The 23,035-nt window shown below is 35.0% G+C and overlaps 2 protein-coding genes, 1 long non-coding RNA gene and 2 pseudogenes across 4 annotated transcripts; 2 read left to right on the top strand and 3 right to left on the bottom strand.

The window, feature by feature from the left end:
* Positions 1–164: 164 nt before the first annotated feature.
* LOC147535173 (DEAD-box ATP-dependent RNA helicase 7-like) lies at positions 165–5,786 on the bottom strand. Its single transcript, XM_086650984.1, has 14 exons — positions 4,929–5,786; positions 4,391–4,525; positions 4,145–4,285; positions 3,932–4,043; positions 3,368–3,438; positions 3,116–3,270; positions 2,924–3,035; positions 2,494–2,595; positions 2,146–2,206; positions 1,896–2,064; positions 1,635–1,731; positions 1,456–1,550; positions 955–1,088; positions 165–702 (listed from the first exon to the last, which is right to left on the bottom strand). Exons 1-14 carry the CDS (start codon positions 5,367–5,369, stop codon positions 503–505), a joined length of 2,025 nt encoding a protein of 674 aa, XP_086507110.1. The 5' UTR covers positions 5,370–5,786; the 3' UTR covers positions 165–502.
* A 4,257-nt stretch (positions 5,787–10,043) lies between these two features.
* LOC147535172 (uncharacterized) lies at positions 10,044–12,366 on the top strand. The gene is made up of 3 exons (XR_015228359.1): positions 10,044–10,200; positions 11,021–11,086; positions 12,145–12,366. It is a non-coding gene; the product is annotated as an uncharacterized LOC147535172 (long non-coding RNA).
* A 3,428-nt stretch (positions 12,367–15,794) lies between these two features.
* Positions 15,795–17,808, bottom strand: LOC147535171 (xyloglucan galactosyltransferase XLT2 pseudogene; annotated as a pseudogene). The gene has a single exon (XR_015228453.1). The product of XR_015228453.1 is annotated as a xyloglucan galactosyltransferase XLT2 pseudogene (transcript).
* Positions 17,809–19,498: 1,690 nt separating this feature from the next.
* Positions 19,499–20,823, top strand: LOC147535170 ((S)-8-oxocitronellyl enol synthase CYC2 pseudogene; annotated as a pseudogene).
* A 600-nt stretch (positions 20,824–21,423) lies between these two features.
* NEET (2 iron, 2 sulfur cluster binding protein) lies at positions 21,424–22,795 on the bottom strand. Its single transcript, XM_086648635.1, has 2 exons — positions 22,266–22,795; positions 21,424–21,643 (listed from the first exon to the last, which is right to left on the bottom strand). Exons 1-2 carry the CDS (start codon positions 22,511–22,513, stop codon positions 21,532–21,534), a joined length of 360 nt encoding a protein of 119 aa, XP_086504761.1. The 5' UTR covers positions 22,514–22,795; the 3' UTR covers positions 21,424–21,531.
* Between the last annotated feature and the right edge of the window lie 240 nt (positions 22,796–23,035).

Below are 23,035 nucleotides of genomic sequence, written 5' to 3'. Positions count from 1 at the left end.
AACTTGAAGTTTATTCTCGTGCAACTTGAATCACTTCAGACACCTAGTCAGATTAGTCTGACATCGAAAGCAAACAAATACTCCCCGAGTTGGGGGGTCGGAGAGAGGACTGAAATCTTTCAACATTTCTTCTCAAGAGAACAAAAAATATGAAAATCAACAAGTAAATAATTTGAGTGTAAGATTATATAACCGGTTTTTCATCATTGTCAAACAAAACTCTCACAAGAGTCTCACTTTCCTTTTCCAATACAAGGAATTACAATATATTTCTTACCTTGCCAAAAACCTAACTCAATGACTAGAGTTCCAATCGAAATCAAAAAATAAATAACTCATAAGATAAAGAAACATCTAACTCTTTATGTTTTGTAACCTAACCGAAAACAAGTTGGCGAATCCTACTGGTGCTGCCGCTGTCTCTCCAACAGGTTTCGCTTTTGGACAGCTGTGGTGATATCTGTAGCCCAGGATTGAGATTTTCAGTTAGCGGATCTACCGATTACCATCTTTTTCCGCCACCACCACCTCTTCCGCCAAACCTACTGCCACCACCACCTCTTCCGCCGAACCTACTGCCACCACCTCCTCTTCCACCAAACCTGCTGCCACCTCCACCTCTACCACCGAACTGTTCTCTCTCTTGTAGTTTTGGCAAGGATTTCACTACTTCAATGCTCACATTTGCTGCATTTTCCTGACCTATAAGTTCAAAGAAAAAACATTCAAATATGAAATATAGAAACATCTTAAGCATGAATAGAATGTGGATGAGTTTTGAATTGAAGATGTCAAGTGTCGGGAGTCGGGCAATCGAAGTCAGAAGGAAAAGAAGTTGGATCCTCCTCATCTTGTAAGCTTTCCGGTAAACTTTTGCAGAAAATATGAAACAACCTAAATAAAAATATCGACAATGGAAGAGTAGCACTAAAACTCCTTGAAGCAAGAAAATACCTGCAAGATATGCATCCAGATCTGCGGTTGGCACATCAAAAACTGCACCATTTCCATCAGCAGTGAGAGCTAGACCCTTCACTGCCTCGACCTGTTTCTCAGGCAAAAATCTCCTCAAGACGGAGAAAACGAACCTGCAAATAAACAAGAATCAGGTACCAACAACCCTCTATAGATTCCTACTACCAAGTATAATCATTAGATAGTTGGAGAAGTCAGACATATTAAGTTGTATGTGTCCATACTTCTAATCGCTACAGATTCATCATTCATCAATTTTATTACATAAATGTTCGTTTTTTATTTGACTCGTCTTAATGGTTGCCTCATGTCATTCAAGTCAGACATAAAACAAGTGTGAATTAAGAAGCCCATTGTCTCAAATAACCTCAAATGACTGTTCTGCCCCTAAGCAGAATAAAACAGACCCGGCTTGCTCAAATTCAGACAAATACGAGCAAGTGAGTCAAATTAAGACGATCATACAAGTTTCGAACTTACGACGGTGAATAGATGGGTTTTCCAGCCTCAAGATGAACAGTGACGTAGTTCTCCATTGAACTTAGAAGCGATCTATCCTTTATTTCACTATAACCCTGCATCACAATGTGGTTCTTCAGTACCATTTTCTATAAAGAAGAATTGAGGTTTTCAACTGTAATAAACAAACAGAAACGTACAGATGCTTTGGCAAGTGCCTTTGCGAGTAACTCCACTGGGGAGATACCAGCAGTACTCAAAAGCTCCTCAGCTGCTGGCCGGAAAGCAGGAATAACACTGAATTTTAAAGAATTCATAATAAATTAGTAATAGAAAACTAGAAAAATTGAGGGAAAAAACACTACAAACTAAAAGTAGAAATACTGAAAATTTACAAAAAAAATATTATTGATATGAAGTTGTAGTGACACCACAAGCATTAATCAGAGTTGCTTCAATACCTATCAGATACTTTATTGATTGCTTCAGCAATCTCTGAAGCAACAGAATTTGCAATATCAGTGGCCTGGGGAGCAGAAATGTGCTCAAATTTCACCCCTGACTCTCTTTCTATTCTAGAAAAATTTGATTTCCTTGGATCAAAAAGCATAACAGCAACACCAGAATTCCCTTCAAATGAAGAAACGTATACTCAGTATTTAAATCTTAAGGGGCAAGACAAATATTAGGAGACAACATTCTAGTTTGTACCTGCTCTCCCTGTTCGTCCAGAACGATGAATGTAGGCTTCTACATCACGTGGAGGCTCACACTAAAAAAGAATTAACAAGAAAGTAACATATCAAACTGCTGAAAGATAGGCAAGTTGAATGTTTCGTTTCATATCTTATACATAAGCATTTTTTCTGGTATCCCGAATTTGCAGGTCACTTGGGACATAAACCCCTTGTGTGGCTTTGAGAAGCGGAATGTCAGACCTCCACATTGTGGTGATAGCTAAACCATTTTGTTAACCCTCTTTGGGCTAAGAAAATAGAATAGAACTGGATTTGTGATCCTTAAAGAGCAACGAGATCATATTAATTCGAAAATGGATACCTGGATGATTAACTGGACATCGTTAATGTCCAAGCCTCGTGCTGCTACATTTGTGGCCACCAACGTCATGAACTTACCTGATCTAAATCCAGCAAGTGTGACCTGCAAGATATCACACCTCAAGGTCAGGGAAAGAAACCAATCTAGAATACATTAACAAGAACAAAAATATCAGTGATCAACTCTAGAATAGCAAGTTTTTGAGTAAATCATCGTCCACAAGAGCTGTATTCGTGGAGTGCACGACCAGCCATAGATCCCACAAATACCAAATTATCTAAATAACTTAGCCACATCATTTTCAACAACAAAGATTGGATAGAGGCCAATCAGTTGAAAATGTGTTTTTCCCCTCTCTACACAATTCACATACTATTGTAGATGTGACAGAAGAAGCCAATCATTAAATCACAGAGAACAGCAAACTTACTTCACGTGTTGCCTGTTGTATATCTCCGTGTAAAGCACGTGCCCCGGGCAATACCCCGGCAAGGTCAGAAGCACAGTCCTTTGTCTCAGTAAAAATAATTGTGCGCCCACCGCTGTATTAGAATCAATCCAAGAAAAAGAGAATCAGTAACCAAGGAAGTACAGAATAAGAATAATGAGGTAAAAAACCAACCTGCTATAACAGCGAATAATATCTGGAATGACCTGCGCTCTAGCTGAACTAGAGCAAGGCATAACAATATGCCTCACATTTACACTTGCCTTCATTTTCTCATTTCCAACTAGATCAGCAGTCTTCTTGTTAGCTTTGAAAAACCGAGATGCAATCTGACAATGATGAAAGGTGAGTCAACAATAATGTGAAAACTTTGAAAAATCACATGATATAATAATCTGTTTCTCAGAATAAGGTTTAGATATATACATTCTTCACCCAGTCAGGTACTGTGGCACTAAAAAGGAGTGTCTGGACCTTGGTTACATCCTTAACCTTTCCTGCAATATCACAAGTGCATTGTTTAATGTCCAGAGAGTCATGACAATTAACTGACGCATTTCTTAACTTCTTCATATAAAGAGATGTATCGAGTTTTGAACAACTTGTTTAAAATATGATGCGAACTTTCTTGAAGACCACAGGAAAGGTGATCATGGATACTTCACTGACACAAACCTTTTTCAATGTCTAAATGAGTAAATGTTTTACAGTACTCTTCTTCTCTGCCATTGTGGCGTACTCTTTTTTATGCATTTTTCTTTTACGTTTACAGTTATATACAATTGAGTATAGCTCCACAGAATCCTAAATCGACTTAACAAAGTGTGATGTGTATCCTTGAAGATTATGTATTCCGTGGGATTAATTCTTCATATACTCCCCCCTTTTCAATATTTATTTTTCCAACAAGTGCACAAATATCTCCGCCAATTTATTGTAGACATCACAAGGCCCATTTACTTTTTTAAGTTGAAAATTTTGCAAGTATACCTAGAATAAGTTCAACATCGTCAACAAAACCCATTCGCAGCATTTCATCGGCTTCATCAAGGACACGGAATTTCAGAGAGCTGAAGTCAAGATTCCCTCTCTCAATATGATCCTACACCCAATGTTAGTTAAGTTAGTCAAATCCACACAAGAATAAATCATTGATTTTATACTCCAACAACCAAGAAATTGAACACGACATGAAATGCTTACCTTTATTCGTCCAGGGGTTCCTACAACAATATCAACCCCTCTTCTCAATGCAGATTCTTGAGAGTGGTATGGAGCTCCTCCATATACAGAGCACGCTGTTAATCCAACTGCCCCGCCATAAGTCTCAAAGTCCGCATGCACCTGAAAGTAAGAAAACAAATTACTATAAACAAACAGAAAAAGAGGGTATAAGCCATATGAAAACTCCAATTCATAACTTCGAAATCAACGGACTCCACACGATACCTGGTTTGCCAACTCCCTGGTGGGTAAAAGTACGAGGACACTCGGTGACCTTCCATACCCTGTCTTCCGTCCTTCCTTTGTAGGTCCATTAGTTAAGGACTCCAATATGGGCAAAACAAATGCAAGAGTTTTCCCCTGTGGAATTGAAAGCGGATGTTACTCAGAAGAGCTAGTAAACGTATTTTCGTAAAAATTAGATCACTAAAACCAAGTAGATCAGACATGTTGGTTATAACATGGCGAACCAAACATTCAAGTACGTATGGAATAAAACCTACCAAATATATAAGTACTCAATTGCACCTTAGCCATAAACAAAGTCTCAAAATATTAAACAAAATTAGTGAAAAATAACAACATGGAAATGAATCACATTTATATTTATTAATCTAATTTGAGGTTTCTGAATAAAATTAGGTTTTCTGTTTCCATGACATGGGATTTGAAGAACAACTAACAGGTCATTTACTATAGAGGTTGAAATAAGAACTGATGAAATAACAATCTAGGGAGAGGAAGTGAATGATTGAATATATACCTGACCAGTACGAGCTCTACCAACCATATCAAACCCATCCAGAATGGTATCAAAGGTCATAGCTTGAATAGGGAAAAGTGCCATGATCCCATTAGACTCCAACTTCGCCTTCAAAGGCTTGGAAATTCTAAACTTCGATAGGGCATTAGGGTCAGCTTTCTCCTCATCATCAACAGCAACAACCTCTTCTTTATCCATTACCACCTTCTTCTTCTGTTTTTTGGACTTGGGTTCTTCTGATTCAGAGCTCATTTCACTCTTCACTTCTTCCTCCTCTTCTTCAGTTTTTTTCTTTTTCTTCTTCTCTTTGCTCTTCTTCTTCTCAGATAAAGGACTAGTTTCTAGGGTTTCAGTATCATCCACCTTAATCTTCTTCTCCTTCTTCTTCTTGTCTTTTGATTCTTCCATTGCAAAAGTATCAACGACGGCTAGAGAAGGCATAATGAATCTGAATGATCGAAAAGTAGAGAGAGAGAGAGAGAAAGAACAACGAATTTAGAGAGAGAAAGTGAAATGGTGATAGTTTCTCCTGCTAATACAAAGTAGGGCAGTTAAACCCAGTAGCAGGAGAGAAAGAGAAGGAGAACGAAATAGGGTTAGGGTTTTAATACCAATGGCAGATAGTTTTCGACCGTTAGATTACAACGTTAATTCAATTTTAGCCCCCTAGAGATGATCAACTCACCAAATTAGCCCACTGAAAGATACTTAGGTACCAAAATGACCCCCCCTGAAGGAGAGTCCGTCAGTTAAGTTTAACTTTTAATTTTCTCTACCTCTTTTACCCTTCGTCTCAAAATAGCTTCCTGGTCTATCCTTTCTCTTCGACAAATAATGGCTTGTGTCTGCCAGTTTAGTACATAAAAATTATTAATGGACTAGTACTCATATAAGAAGTTCTAGTTGTTGTCATCTTTTTAGTCTTTCATGTAAGAGAATAATGTTAACTCTTACATTTTTTCTAATTCCAACGTTTGTCTTGACAAAATCTATATAACAAAACACAATGTTTTGTGCTGACTGGGACAAGTCGAAAGACAAATCCGGTCGTTCGTTGGGATTTTGATAAGATCCGCACCCTGTGATCTATTACCTACCCTAATTTTTACAAATTTATTGACCCACTAAACCAAAGAAAGTGAATAAACCAAATCTCACCTCCCCATTAATATTATTTAATTGGGTCATTATCTCGGTTCATTTCTTCTTCTCCAACTTTTATTTTCTTCCCTATTTTGTGTTTCCATCAATTTTTCCACCCGTTACAATTTTTTCCCCTCACCATTAATGACATCCGTTAGAGAATCATTTGGCTCTACATATTTTACAGTTTGAGGTTACAATTCTACTACAAAAAATGGTTAACTTTGTATGATTGTTTCAAGATGAAGAGGTGAAAATTAGCTATTTTCTTTTTAACCCAAGTAAGCAAATCTTTTCTTCACTTATTTTAGGTTTGTATGATGAAAGTTTAATTTAGAATTCTATGGTGAAAACTTAAACTTATTGTAGATTTTTTTATAACAAAACACAATGTTTTGTGCTGACTGGGACAAGTCGAAAGACAAATCCGGTCGTTCGTTGGGATTTTGATAAGATCCACACCCTGTGATCTATTACCCACCCTAATTTTTACAAATTTATTGACCCACTAAACCAAAGAAAGTGAATAAACCAAATCTCACCTCCCCATTAATATTATTAAAGAATTTTTGGGCTTATAATCCAAAAAACGGGCCCTAATAGGACTTTTAGTCCTCTCTAATCCTATAAAGGGTTTAAAAACCAAAAAAATAATACAAATGGATATCTAGTCCATTTGGTGTCATCTAGAGAGAAAACACAAATCCCTATAATACTAAATAATTTATAATACCTAAACTAACCTTCCATATATATAAAATCTAATTTAAGCTCAAATCAACCAATATTCGTTTTCCTATTTTATCTCCCTGTTTCTCTCTCCAATTACCGACTCTAAAGGAAGAAAGAAATCTTTATCTTCCTTAAATTTGTAACCGAAACCTTCTCTTCCTATCTTTCACTCTCTCTCTCTCTACATCTTCTGAAACTATCCTCCATCAAAACAAAAAACTTTGTAACCGAAACCTTCTCGTCCTATCTTTCTCTCTCTCTCTACATCTTCATCTTCTGAAACTATCCTCCATTAAAACAGAAAACTGAGTTTCTAAGTTCAGGTAAAACTCAAACCAAATTTTATGTTTTCTGATTATGTTTCGATTGAAAATCTTCCATTAACTTGTTTCATTATCATTAGAGCTATTCAAAATCATCATCTTAATTGTTAATCAGGTAAACAATTTTCTTATTTGATGATTTGTTTCAGATCAAGAAAGTTATTATTGTCTTTCTCTCTCTAAAGTTTGTATTAATGATCACGATCTTCATGAGATTAATACTTCATTTCTAAATCTTACAAATCGAGTTTACTTATTGTTTTCAATCAATCGTCATATCAGTTATCAATAGATTTGGAGTTTATGCAAAGTATGATATTCAAATTTTCTCCAGATCTGATTTTTTTCCGTACAGATTGATGAAACGTGATTCTGTCACACGGTTACTCGTAACAGAATTAACATTATATATACTTTAGAATAAATTATCATAATGTAACGTAAATTATATAAACTTTTCCCTGCGATGTATATCAAATTGAGAACATGATATATGGTCTGGTTCTGCAAATTTTTCACGAATAACATTAACATTATATTATTTTGTGTAAATCATACATAATTTATGGAACATTATGTATGATTTAATATCAAAACAGTTCTCGTTTCATTATTATAACATCTTTGATTTACATATGTAAATCCTGTGTACTTTTTTGTAAAGTACATGTAATTTATTCAAATGTTCATATAATTTACTGCAAATAATATACTTGTATATATAATTTATTTGAATTAATCTATCTCACTTTGTTATCACAGATGGAGTTCCAGGCAGAATCATCAAATCAAAATAAGAAAATCAAACTGAAATCAGATGGTTGGGATAAGATATTTACAGAACTAGGACAGTTATTTCCTGGGGGTGCAAAAGCTTTTCGATATGCTCTTAGGCAATATAGCATCAACACCGGGAATGATTTCAAATTCATAAAGAATGATTCTAAGCGTGTTACTGTTGTGTGTCATGTTGAAGATTGCAAATGGATAGTGCATGGATGGGCACCATTGAAATGCGATTCCATGTTCATATTGAAAAGACATGGAAAGGAAACATGATTTCATTATTTGTGATAAATGTCTCATTATTTTTCATAAAGTTTGCATAATTTATTGTAAATTATACATAATATCGTATTTACAGTTTAGGTATATAACGTTTAAAATTATACTTTATCATTAGTATATCAGAATTTGTTGTACATCATTAAATCCCATTGTAAAACATACTTATTGTATATCAGTATACAATATAAATCCCTTCATATAAATGACCACTATCAGAAATTACAAGGTTTGGTCAATTAAAAACTTTTAAATTTTTGCTGTTATCATTGGTTATTTATCAAAAATTACCAAATCTTGTGGTAAATCACGGATACTTGTGAATAAATTATACATACTTTACGGTAGTTTAAGTTATACCAGACAGAAATTGACATAATTTATCAAACAGATATCTAAAAATTGATTTATGACGAAGCTTTGAACAACTATGTCACAACAGAAAAAACCATAAAAATCAACCTAAAATCTCACCATAACGTTGAAACAATCTTCTTTATGATGAAAAATAACCATGCAAAAAAAACTTGTGAAGAAATTATACATACTTTACAGTAGTTTTGGTTAGGATTTTTGTTTCTGATTGATTCGGATAATAGGAAAGAGAAAATTGATTTGAAAATATCTGTGGTGATGACGTTTCGTTTTGGTTAGGATTTTTGTTTCTGATTGATTCGGATAATAGGAAAGAGAAAATTTGTTTTCCAAATCTGTTTAGAGGAGAGAGAAATTATGATTTGTTTCTATCCATTTTTTTTCTAATAAATCTCCATATTTTTTGCTAATAAATCTCCACAATTTTTGCTAATAAATCTCCACGTCAAATTTGAGCGTGGGACATAGACGGTAATGTGTTTAGAAAGTGAGGGTTTTTATGTCCATAATGTAAAAGGACTAAATATCCATATTTTGAGAAGATTGGATCATAAACCTTTTTTGAACATTATTTTGGTCTATATACCCACCGACCCTAATATTATTTAATTGGGTCATTATCTCGGTTCATATCTTCTTCTCCAACTTTTATTTTCTTCCCTATTTTGTGTTTCCATCAATTTTTCCACCCGTTACAATTTTTTTCCCCTCACCATTAATGACATCCGTTAGAGAATCATTTGGCTCTACATATTTTACAGTTTGAGGTTACAATAATTCTACTACAAAAAATGGTTAACTTTGTATGGTTGTTTCAAGATGAAGAGGTGAAAATTAGCTATTTTCTTTTTAACCCAAGTAAGCAAATCCTTTCTTCACTTATTTTAGGTTTGTATGATGAACGTTTAATTTAGAATTCTGTGGTGAAAACTTAAACTTATTGTAGATTTTTTTTTCTGATTGCAGAAGAAAGGGGTGACGTAATTGGGTAAATCTGATGTTCAAATAGTCACTATATTCTGGTTAATTTTTATAGATTTGTTAATTTTCTTGCATATTTTTGTTTGAAGATTTTTCAGTATTCAGATTTAGGTCACCTTATGTGTTTTGCCATCTCGGCATCTGCTGGTCTCATTCAATATTCATCGGAGTTTCTGGTAAAGTATCTCCTTTGTTGATTCTTACAACGAGATTTTTATTCCCCTTCTCTCTTTTGTTGTTCCTATTATCATTATTTAGTTGTTATTGCAAATATTGTAGGATGTTCATATAAAGTTTTTGAAGAAGAGAGCACAGTTTCTGTGACATCCCATATTTTTAAAGTTAGTTGAGGGACTATTTGACATTTGGGTCAAATCAAAAGAGGGGCTAAATCAGCAAAGAGTGCAATTTGGGGGGTATTTTGCAATAGGGCCAAATGCAGGGACTTAATTGAAATTTCGGCTATTTGGGGGAAAACTCAGAACCGACTTCTCTTGCATTCTTTCTCTGTTCGATTTTCATGAGAGGGTTAGGGTTTGAGTGGAAGAAAGTCGAAAACCAAGTGATTTGGGTTGATTTTCAAGGAGGATATCTTGTTTTTGTTGAATTAAAGTGTTGGGAAGTGATTGGAGCTAGTCTTTATGGATAATTTGGTAAGTAAAATTCCCTTTCTCTCTCTAGACCGAATTTCTTTTGAATTTGGTTGATGAAATCTTGTTTCTACTTCGAATTTATATTAGTTGCGATGAAATCATGAACAAGTAGAGTAAGAACAACTAAATCAAGTAAGAAATTATGGTTTTGATGATTTTATTGGCTTGTTCTTAAATTCTAGGGTTTGGGGTTTATGGAATTTTGGGTTTTCATGGTTCATATAGTTCTAGGGTTTATATGGTTGGGAATAAAGTAATTTTGGTGTATAAGTAACTTTAGAGAGATTATGTGATATAGGTTATCGATCGAACGACAACTCGAGGGACTGAATTAAACCTACTGTCCGAGCCAATCTGGGATTGACATGTTGCTCGTACGTACTTTCATAAAACACGAAAGTCGTAGCTTAGGTTGTTAGCTTTCCGAAAAGGTATGGTACAAGTCATTTCGATATCGGACGAAAGAATTATGACTGTTTTAACGAACAATGCGCAGTTAGGAAAATTCTGCTTTGTTGTTGTTCGTATTTTATGAATTTCAAAGGTGACTCGCTTGGATTTTAAGGAATACATTTAATAACTAAATGTTAGGGACATGAGTAAGTTCAAACACTGATTGGTGGACCCTAAGTGGGCATGGTATGAAAGATAGAAGATCGATCGAAATTCGGTTAAGTCGAAGTCTTCCAAAGTTATCGTTTTGTTTTTATGTTATGAGTTTTCATTGTTTTGTTTTATTTATCGTTTTTGTCGTGCAAGGTTCTTCGTTTAGAACCTAATGTTTCTATTCGGTGTTTTTGGTTATTCTTCCTTATCCCAGAGTATGCGAATGAGGAGGAATAAGGTCGTCTGGTAGGCGGGAGGTCTTTGGTGAGCAAGGACTGAGGTAGGGGTTCTGAATCCATTTCTTAGCATGGTTTTATAGATAATGAAATATTTTAGGTTCTACAGTTATATATGCGTCATTATAACTAGATTGAGGGAGCATGAAACTCGATATTTAAGTGATGAATTGAAATATGCTTGAATTGTTTTGATGCGATGTGAGAAATGTTTTTCGAACTGTTTGCGAACTACTTGGGATTTTCTTGTATGTACCCGACTGCGGATTATGTCAACCTACGGGCATGTAGCCATTGAGGGTAGGATGACATGTGAACACGGGTGTGAACCGTGTGAGACCGGTGAGGTGGGCGACACTAGTCATGAGACCTGTGGGAGTAGAGTGCTTCACTTGCTGGCCATTGGTGCTCGTGCCTCCAGTTCGAGGCTCAGGGACGTACTCCTGACCGCTCGTCTGGGAGGTGACATTGATTGGGAATCCCTCTGCTTTGTGGCGATATGACTCTTGGTTGTTCCACTTCCGTGTTTGATAAGATAATGAATCGAATATGAATACTGGTTTTGATAAATGAATGAAACTGATTTTAAAAGATCGCATTAGATGCATGACAGGGTACCGAAGAGAATGAGGTTCAGGTCCTTCCATGGGTATTGGGGGACGGCTCTCTTATTCGAACTCGGTGATCAAAAACTTATTTAGATACTTAAGGTATATATGTATCATGAGGTAAACTCTTCAATGATTGCGGAGTCCCTTAGTGGGAGAGGGACTTACCGGCTAGGGGTAAGTCTCTTTCTCGAGGAGACGTAGTGCATTAGCTAGTGCCATAAATGGGCTGGTACTATCTAACGCACTCTAGGTTCTCCTGAGGTACTCTCCTCTTATTGGGAGCGCACCATGGGTGGGCAGCTAATAACTGCTATTGCTTGCTAGATTAAGGAAAAATGGTTTTGTATATAGTATATACAGTAACTGGTTTGATAACTCGTTTTGTCATGATGTTTACAAATTATTAAAGGAACTTTTGAAAACGTGATGGGTTTTGGATTGGTCTTCTACCAGAATAACTCGTGTCGGTGAGTATTCTGACCCCCTACTAGTTGTTAGTGTGCAGGTTCTTGGTTGTAGCCTCGAGGCGGAGTGTGTATTCCAGCCGGTGATCTTGTCTGACGAGGCTAGCAGGGTTACGTTGTTGTCTTTGGATTTGTTTATTGGCTTCTCGTTATTTTAAAGTTATGTATTTATTGCAGAAAATCAAACTCTAATATGTATATACGTAACACTTAGAGTTGTTTATAAGTTGTATCGGCGTTTTATGAGGCGTTTGTATTTTTTGTGGTTCGGGTTTCGACCCGAAACTGAGTTGAGTTGTTTAGCTTCCGCTCAATAGTTTATTCTTGTTTATGCGAATGTATGGTTTGCATGACAGGTTTTGCAGGTGCGACCGGTTCGATTTACAGAGGAGACTCTGCCGGATTTTAGTCTCGTCTGTGAATTGCCGGGGCGTGGTCGTGTCTATTTTGGGACACGGGGCGTCACAGTTTCAGAAACTTGCAAGAAATGGATGATGGTTTATTTCATTTTTTGTTGTTGAAAAGATGACGATTTTCTTACCTATGAAGAAGATAACCGAATTGGATACTTGCACTTCAAAAGCAAACTGCAAAACTTTCAAAACAACAAACTTTGCTGCTACGAGAGATCCATTAATTATAGTTTCTTCACTTCATTAGACCGGGTGGGTGACTTTGGTGGCGGTCTGGTGTGTTGCTTGGGTCACCTCACAGTTGATCCTCTACAATTTCATAGGTGGCGAAAGTGAGTTTGTTGACCATGGATGATGTTTATGTTTTTCCACTTTGAACATGAAAGTTTGAGGAGATCTTTATCAGGGGTTATAGAAATCTAAATCTTCATTACCAATTCACGGAATAAAATGGGTGTAGGTTGTATGGGTTTTTGAATTGACAGTAGCAAGTCTTACCAAAACAAGTTGCGACACCAAATGGATAGGTTGCTTGTCCTGACCAGTAAGCATTCCAGCTCGGCTTGTTTTGAATATAGATTTAAGTATGATATAGTTCATCTAAGCAAATACTTGATAAGAAACAAAATAATGGAATTAGAACAAAGCAGGTAGGATCCCGACATCCCGCCCCTCATCCATTTTAATTTCATTTTTAGGTGGTTAATTATTTTTGTGGTTTAACTCTTCTTATAGGTTTTTTATTTTGGCTGATCTTATTTCGATATCTTCTTATTTATCATAATTTCCTAATTGCCTCTAAATTTTGGTTTTAGTTGTTATTTATGTTACTTCCTTTCAATTTATGTCATAGTTTTTTTTTATCAAATTTGTTTGTTATGCGTGAATTCAGTTAATTGTATGAATTCTTTAAATCTTAGCCTTAATCTTCAAATTAAAGATTTGGATAATATTAATTAAATGTGTACTAATTATCATAAATCTCTATTATACAAAAAAAAAAGTTTCATATTCTTGTAACTCTCCGAAATTGATGAAAATTAAATCTCTATTATAAAAAAAACGGTTTCATGTTCTTTTGGTTGTAAAACTGATAATAAAGTGGAGTTGTTACAAATGGTAAGATTTGAAGTTGAGATGGTCACCATTAGTTCCAAGAACCATGCTAGCACAAACAAGGATATTGATGAAATCACAACTATAGGAGAGGAAATTAAGGTTGAGCTTGTTGCCCTTGTGAATTTTTTTTTTTTTTTTTTACAGAAGATGTGATATGTGATCCAATTTAAAATGCATGACAATATAGAGATACACCATACATCTTCACGACTTATCAATTGACTGCTTGAATTGTTTCGCTATATAGCTTAAATTGTAAGGTAATTTAGCATTTATCCCCTCAACTTGTACATTTGTTTTAATAAAATATGTTTTATCTTTTTAACTTATTTAGGAAACTATTTTTCAAATGAAAACTCTCGGTCTTGTTGATTCTTATACACAGTTTTTATTTGAAACTCAACTTTTTTTTGTAGTACGTGCGCTTATTTGTATCTTCCAGTTTATCAATATATATATTTCATGTCATTTTTTTCGATGAGATATATTTCATGTCACTTGCATAACAGATTATAATTCTTTTTCTCAATAATAGGTGATCTAAAAGGGAGCTTTCATATCAGTCCGACCAGAGGTGTAAGTAGTAGTCAGTATAAATGGCCTTCAAGCCGATACTTTTTAGGGGTAGATGTTTCTGGTGTAGAAGATGTCTCATGTGTGTGGGACGACTGACGAGTTTTATCTTTAGTTACATTACTTTTGATGGGGAAAAATAGATTAAGGTGTATAGGTCTTGGGCATGTGGATCTCATCATGTGGTCACGATTCTTTCGTCTATATGCCTGGGTAATATAATCAATACAAGTTGTTATTCAAGATTAATAACAACTTACGCGATTCTTCTTTAATGCATGGTCTTTGTTTTCTTAAGACGTACAATTGGTTTCTTAGCAATTAACATTGCTTGATCTACAAACAAAAAATTTAGTATGAGATTTTCTAGACACTGAAAATAGGTTGAATTCACGAAAAAGCTCTTTTCAGTCATAATGCATTCTTGATTTTTATCTTATTTATTTGTCTATTATTCCTCCTTATTTTGCAAATGTCAAAGCTTTTTATCACGCCTTTTATCACAACATATTAAGTGGGTGTTACGTGAATATGTTTTTATTGAATTCATATTCGAAGAAGTGACAAGATACGTACCATATAAGACTGATTCAGAACCCCATAGAGTCTAATCCTCTTTATGGTGTACTCGTGTAGAGTTTATTCTTTCTAGAATCGCTAAATGTGTTGAGCACGTGGGAACACTTTTCACTTATACAAATATTTTTGTCACGAATCTCTTATTGAGAAAATAAATTCATCTCGACTAACATTGTAACGGATGTCGTTACATAACTTTTTTTTTTTTTGTTGAAGGATGTCGATAAATAACTTACGAAATGAGTCAACTTATCTTCTAAGTATTGTCTCGTGGTTTGCTTTCACTCTCTTTTTTATTCAATCCTTTTCAGAAAAGTAATGGACTTTAATATTTTCTTACAAATGAAAAGTCATTTCTTTTCGTTCTCAAGGCGTGGATATTGACGTAGATGACTAAGTTACTTAGAAATAGTTTCTTTGTAAAGTTGCTTTATGATAACTCGGTTAAATGATTCAATATGTGTGTAATCCACTCTTCTTTATACTTCTAAAACATCTCTAAATTGGGGCTTTTATACATCCCTGAAATGGTTTCAAATTTAAGTGCTCAAACACGCGCATTGCATGCGTCAAATTGCCCGTGCCCCATGGGCACGGGTTATATCTAGTATAGTTATAAATTAGATTTTTCTTCAGTTGTGTAGAAAATAATTAAAAACATAGAGAGAGACTATTTATTAGATTTTAGAGAGTTTGTGTAGACTTGTCGTTGCGCTAAGCCAAATCCACGTAAGACGATTAAAGTATGAAGATCGTACAAGTATCAGTTGGACATTTTAATTTTTTTTATTTTCTACGTAAAATGAAGGCTTGAATTGAAATATCTTTGTTTTTCCAAAAGCACATTGAAATATATATATATACATATATATATATATATTTTCTTTTTACTATGATATACACTGTTTTCTACCAAAAATGATATCGAGGTACTTTCATTTTCAACACATAATTTTCTTAAACAAATTAATATTTCCGACTAAGAGCAGATACTAAGTTATCCAAACAAACCCATCAATGCTTGAATTTAATCAGATGCAGTAAAGTATTCCACACATATGTATATACTGTTCTCTCTTGTAGAAATAATCTCTATGTTCTACCATAAATTACACTCTCACTTTCTAAATAAATTAATTATAAATAAAGAATAGTTTAGATGGTCTAACTGCCAATAGACTGTGGTCTAACGGGTTTGTTTTGGTATATTGTAAATCTAACAAATGAGCTCCATCAATTATGACTAGATTAGCCAAAATTCCCATGCATGTTTATACTTCTCTCTTCACTTGCCTTTCACCTTTCTTATATTTCCTCTACTTTTCATCATTTTATGTCTTCTAAACCTCTTCAAAACTCCATCAATAGCCACATCGAAAGCATCATTTATAGTCTCTAACCCACCTCTAGATTCTGCATACACTAATTTTGGTATATAATCAATCACTTTCTCTCTCATTTTTCTAACTTCTTCTTTGCTCAATTTTTCAAGAACCTCTCTTATAGATGTCCCATTAACAACATCTTTCCTATCTATAAAAACCGAATAACTTTTCGGTTCACCTGGTAAAAACCACTCGTATTGATAATAAGCAGTACGGTGCCAGAAAAAAACTGGAACCGAACCAGCTATCATACAATCAAATATCGAACGCCTTGTAAAACTATCACCTCTGGGTTGTAAACAAAAATCGGAACTCAAAAACGTTTCTAGAATAGCTGAACTACCATTAGAACACCGATTCAATGAACAATCAACAACTCGGCATGAGTTCAACTCGGTCTTACACTGATCCAATAAAATACTTCTAAAATCATTCTTGATTTTGCCACGTGTTCCTCCGACAAATGAAAATAATGATGAACGGTTTCGATTACGCACAAAATTTTGCCACTCGATTATATCAGAATCCGTTCGAGGGTGGAATCCAGTAGGATATGGTACACCGATATCAAAATAGTCCCAAGGGTTTCGTTCAATTAATAGCCGTGTGATATTTTTCATTTCGGGCATGTAAATTAAACTTGAACCCCAATCTCCATCTTTTGACCGACGAAAATCCCAGCTAATTCTACCAAGCATCATGAAATGATCCCAACCGTTAGATCTTTTCCAGTAAACTTGATCTTTGACCCAATCTAGTAACATCTTAGAGTGGTAATCTCGATGAGAAGAGTTATACTTTCCCGACCAGAGATACTTACCGACGGCAAGTCCACCGTAAAACGGAATATAAAAAGCTGAAGCAGATTCAGGATCTAGGGTTCTACATTTATGCCCTAAAATCCGATTATGAAATATGATTTCAGAAGCAAACTGATCGGTCCAGTACCAAGAATGTGTCAGATTTTCCGGTATAACTCCGGTCAATGTGTCAACTTTCGGACCAAATCCATTATTTGAAATTGCTTCACATCTAGACCGCCATGGATTTAATTCATCACACTTTTCTGCTAACTCCTTGTTGAATTTATCAGGAAGATTGTAAACATAAACTTTACCTAATTCGCAAAGATTTCCCCTTTCTTCTTCTTCTTTGATGAAATTAACTCTGTGATTTTTGAATTTGATGAGAGAGAAATGGTTAGAAGGGGGAAAATGATGGAAAGAGAAAGAAACAGGAAGAGAATAAATAATAAAGAGAAGAAAAGTTTGTAGAGAGATAATAGAAAGAAGAATCCACGTTCGACGATGAGTTGAAACCAAATTTTGAATCGAGAAATCAGATTTTCTCAGCAAACGAGTAGATTCAAGTAACGGTGGGTCAGATTTCGGAAGCATTAGAAAAAGCTTGTTTGGATTGCCGGCGAATTAGGCCGGAAAAAATGGCGGAGGCCGGAGAAGTTCAGAAGTTAGTTTTGAGTTGGAGAGGAAATGATGAGTTTAAATCCCGAGTTTAACTTGTTGACCGGTTGAAATTGGGGAACTGATAAAGACAAGTTAACTAAAAGAGTACACGTGCCGGTAAAATGTGGTAGTAGTGAAGGAAAAAGTGGGGTGCATGAAGTAATGAAATGAGTCATGAGTTTTTATAGCTGGATTGATTTTGATAGAAGTTGGGTTGGTAAATTTGTGGCCGTTGATCTTGAATGGAACTTTGGTGCACCGACAAGAAAATAACACGTTTCTAGAGAGAGAAGAATTACTTAAGAAAATAGAGAGAGAAATTAGGAAATTAGAGTGGAAGAGATTTTAGTACTTAAAATAGTTTAATACTGAATTAAGTTTGGCATATAATACAGCCACTTATGTGCAAAGTATGAGGAATGCATACTTATTTTGGTTAACTACATGGATCAACAAATATAAATCATATATTTTGAAAATATTTTGTACCTATTAACAGGGAAAGATGTCCTTTTGACCTTATAGATTGGGGAAGATATATTAGGAGTTATTTAAGCCTATTTTAATAGAATTATTTACAATCCACTCGCTTTGATTTTTTTTTTGTTGGAACCGTCGTATCGTCTGCGTCTGCCCAATACCAACTACTCAAAGGGCCATTGCCTTTGATCTGGCCATTATATACGGTTAATTATATCTTTCTGTAAATAAATGCGATAAAACCAATGTCTTTCTGCATAGGCATCAACCGCATCAAGTAATGGTGAGGTGAACAACTTATGCATCAACCCCATCAAGTAATGGTGAGGTGAACAACTTATATACGGACTTTAAATTTTATAGGAAGATTAGTTGCCAATTTCACACTGCCCCTATATCTATTATAATATGCATCACTCTAAGATTACGATTGGCGTGCGGAAACCCGTTGAAACCGAATGTAATTTTTGAAAACTCCAATCTTAAGAGGGTTGTCTGGCTCGCAGGACGGCAGAAAGTACTGGATTTGTGATTCTCATCCCCTCAAATGATGCGTTTTAATATGTATGTACAAAATTATCCTCTATAAAGTATTAGAATGACTAATTTAAAATCATCCTTCACGTAATATCACAATTAAAAAATAAAACTTGATTTTAGAAGAAGAATGGTATGGTATTTGAAGTAGAATAATAACATATTGTTGTCTACTTGAATAAAAAAAAATATGCCTTTCATAACGCATTATGGTCGTTGATAATGTTATGTGTTAAACTAAAAGAATTCACGGGATATACATGTGATAATTCAGTGGTCAGTATAATTTCAATTTTTTGGAAGATTTGAATGATGGCACGGAAGCATTAGGAATAAGCCTCGTAGAACTTACATGGGGACTGTTATGGGCCTCAATCTATATATTTTGAACATTTCCATACGGAATTTCGATACTCGGAACAATTATTGATTCAATTTCCTCTCTTTTTGGGCTGAAAAGAGATTCAATTCCTTTAGTGGTATGATTTTGATATGAGACCAATTTAGTTTCCATTTTATCTCTCATTTCTAAATATTAGAGTGCCTTGTAGTATTGAAAAGTATAGTTAAGTGAACCAAAATTTCTAACTTAATTGGTTTTACGGAAAGATTGGTGGCGAAATATTAGCAACTAGTACAATGACGCATGCCATAAATCAATATAATTCGTTATAACATTGTTTCATCACGTAAACTGATATACTATAATCAAAAGATTTCGTAAAATTTTTTGTTGTATTAAAAGTAGGATAGAGATAGAGAGAGAGCTAACTAGACATTATATATAGGGATAGAACTAACTTAAGTCTCCTTCAACAAGGTAGAAATCCATTTCACACCAAGGTCTCTTTGGGCTTTTGTTTCAATGGCAGCACTCAATGAAACATCTTCAACCAAAGTGGCTCTGATCTGCGGTGTCACGGGGCTGGTCGGTAAGGAGATCGCGAAGAATTTAGTAACGAAATCACACTGGAAGGTATACGGAGTCGCTCGAAATCCAAATGATGCTTTCATGAAAAGTGATCTGCAAAACTATTCAAACTACAACATCATCTCTTGTGATCTTTTAGACCCCTTAAAAACAATTGAGAAGCTTTCATCCTTACAAGATGTGACTCATATTTTTTGGGTAACTTGGGCTAGCCAATTTCCTTTAGATTCACAAGAATGTTATGATCAAAATAAAACCATGATGTCTAATGTTTTGAATGCTATCCTACCTAAAGCTAAATCACTCAAACACATTTCCCTTCAGACTGGAACTAAACATTATGTATCTATCTATAACCCTTCAATAGAAGCAACCCAAGTACGTTACTACAACGAGGAAAGTCCCCGTGTTACAAACTGTTATAATTTCTATTACGCGTTAGAAGATCTGCTACGAGAACGATTATCTGATAAGGTGGCTTGGTCGGTCCATCGGCCCGGTATGATTCTTGGTAATTCTCAAAGGACTATGTATAATGTCATGGGTTGTTTATGTGTTTATGGCAGTATATGTAGATATCTAAATCTTCCATTTATATTTGGAGGTATAAGGCAATGTTGGGAGGAAGTTTATATTGACAGTGCAGATTCAAGGTTAATAGCAGAGCAACATATATGGGCATCCACAAATGATCAATTACTATCAACTAATGGGCAAGCTTTTAATGCAATAAATGGTCCAAGATTCACTTGGAAAGAAATTTGGGCAGATTTAGGAGCTAAGTTTGGAGTTCAAGTACCTCAAAATGATGAAGAAATAGTAAGACCAAGTTTCTTGTTTTCTACATTTATGGTTGATAAGGGAAGTGTATGGGAAGAGATAGTAGACAAGGAAGGTTTATGTAAAACCAAGATAGAAGATTTGGCTAATTGGCAATTTATGGATGGTCTATTTCGGAGTCCGGCGAAGATGCTGGCGAGTCGAGAGAAGGCCGACGGGCTTGGGTTTGCGACCACGTATCGGACGTTGGATTCCATCTTGTATTGGATTGATGTCATGAGAGATGAGAAGATTATTCCAAAATTTGACTAGTTTGTTATATAAGTGGGTTCTTAAGAGAAAGTGGTGGATCATAAACTTGCTAGTCCTTAAGATTAAAAACGATAATTAATATATACTTAGTTAAATTATTATTGTGGTTCGAGTAGTACTCTTCTATTTATTAAGTAATATTTTATGTAAAGATATAATTGTGGTTTTAGTATTAAAAAAAATCTGGAATAGCTATTTTTCCACATCTAAGTATTACTATTTTTGAATATCTTGTCTTTGCAAAAATTGACTATCTTGTCTTTGAAGTGACAAAGAAAAAAGGGTTAATTTCTTTTGACCCTCTAAAGATGATCAACTCACAAAAATAGGCCTCAAAGATGACCAACTTCCAAATGGTCCTCTTATCCTCTTACTTGTCGACCATTTTGCCGTTACTCTAACAATCTCTAGAAGGCAACTTCTTTCGGTAGACGACATTTATCCCAGCAAAACGTGATGAAGAAAACTTCCTCTCTCTCTCTCTCTCTCTCTCTCTCTTCATCATGATTTGCAGGAAAAATGTGTTTGGTCGGGTTCGAGTGGGCAGATGGCTGGAAATAAATTGTTTGAAAATAAAGAGTTAAGAAAATGGGTAGAGAAAGCAAAAGTTAATTTTGTGATAATAGTTCGACGTAAGATAAGAGTGATCTAACCCAGTTTGTGCCTACAACAATTACGCCAAGGCCTTCCCAATTACCAATAGCTAATAGTCTCTTAGAATATAAATGAAACCATTTCAAAACAAGCCTCATAAACTCAGTTAACCAACAAGTCGAAAGATAAATTAACAATAACTAAACCCAACTTAACAATAGTAAATATAATTTAGGGTAACTAAACAATTAAGCTACTTTTTCCTTCTTCAAGAGCAAAGGACCAACATTATCACCATTGGCTTTGTTATGTTTCACATGTCCTCCATCACACAATGGAAAAGTTCCTGACCTCCAACACCTGCATTTTCCACACTTTCAATTAGTTTATAAGTAACTCCATTTGGGATACATGGTGGTGGAGATGGTGTGGTGGCTATAGAGAGAACTATTGCGGTGATCTAAGGTTGTATTTAGCTTGTCTGATCATCGCGATACATTTTTAATAATGTATATGGTTCTATACATCAAGCATCACATTGCCAACAAAATAAATCCCTCTCTTCGGAAGGAAATTCCTAATAGAGGAGGCGGACGAGTTTGTAATATTCCTTTTATTCTGAATCGTCAATCAAATAATATATGCATAAAATTAACCTATATCAATCCTAATAATGATCAAACAACAAAATAATGTGCGTTGTTGTTACTGCTAAGAAACTACACTATGTTATGGTGCTCGTGATAACCACATTTTCTTCTCGCACCCTATACATGATTTAGCTAGAAGTCGTCCTTCTTATATGTCTGAAATAGTCATTTGGATCCGTTTCACAGATGTTCTGACTATCGTGGTCACTTATTATCTGTCTCAACTCTCAAATATAATATAATTTAGGGAGAATCGTAAAAAATGAATTTGGTGTTTCTCTATGAGTCCTTTTTCTTAATTTTGAATAAAAAAAAAAGTTAATTATAATTACCTGCAATAGGCAGTGAGAGGCTTTGAGAGTTCAGAAACAACAACAGAATCCACAACTTTAGGTTCATCCTTTCTTATCTCTGGGTTAATGATGGCTTCTGCTCTTATAACACCAACTTGAACTCTTCTAGTAGTACTTGATGATCTAATTCCTCTGCTGAAACCTTCCATTGCTGCAATTGATGATGATGGTTTGTTGTATGAGAATCTAGCTCCAAACATACTTACCACTGCAGTTGATGATGCCATTGTCTAACGCTAACTCTCTCTCTCTGAAACTTCTATGTTTGTTTGAGGAGTTGATCAGTCACAGGGGAGAATGAGATATCTTTGTGGAGGGAAGAGAGGATGAGTGGGTGTTGAGCGTTTGGAGGACACACGCTTGTTAATTAGAGCCACACATGATCGAGTGGTTCTCTTTGTTTTAAGCAAGACATAATAATCCACAAGATAAAAATATCTTACTAATTAAATTGTTCATACTTTTTAAATGCTTGGTTCGAAATTCATAAACACTTTAATATCTATCCCATTATACATGCATCTACCTAGTAATGTATTTCTATCAATATCATTGTAAGTGTGAGCCTAATCTAGGCTATTTTGATGTACTACGAGTTGTCTTTTCTTACTGTAGCCTCAGCTCTCGCCTCACTAGATTTATAGTAAAACCACTTTTTGATAGAAACTTATAATAAAGAGAAACAAAGTGATAGTGCGGAAGAAACGACATATTTCAAAGAAAGTAAAGCTCAATTGACTTTTTTCTAT

Source organism: Eschscholzia californica, unplaced genomic scaffold, assembly GCF_041429995.1.
Source record: "Eschscholzia californica isolate CP2 unplaced genomic scaffold, dmEscCali1.0.p SCAF_6, whole genome shotgun sequence".
NCBI lineage: Eukaryota > Viridiplantae > Streptophyta > Magnoliopsida > Ranunculales > Papaveraceae > Eschscholzia > Eschscholzia californica.
Note: the sequence above shows the minus strand (reverse complement) of the source record. Positions and strands in the feature narration are given on the sequence as shown.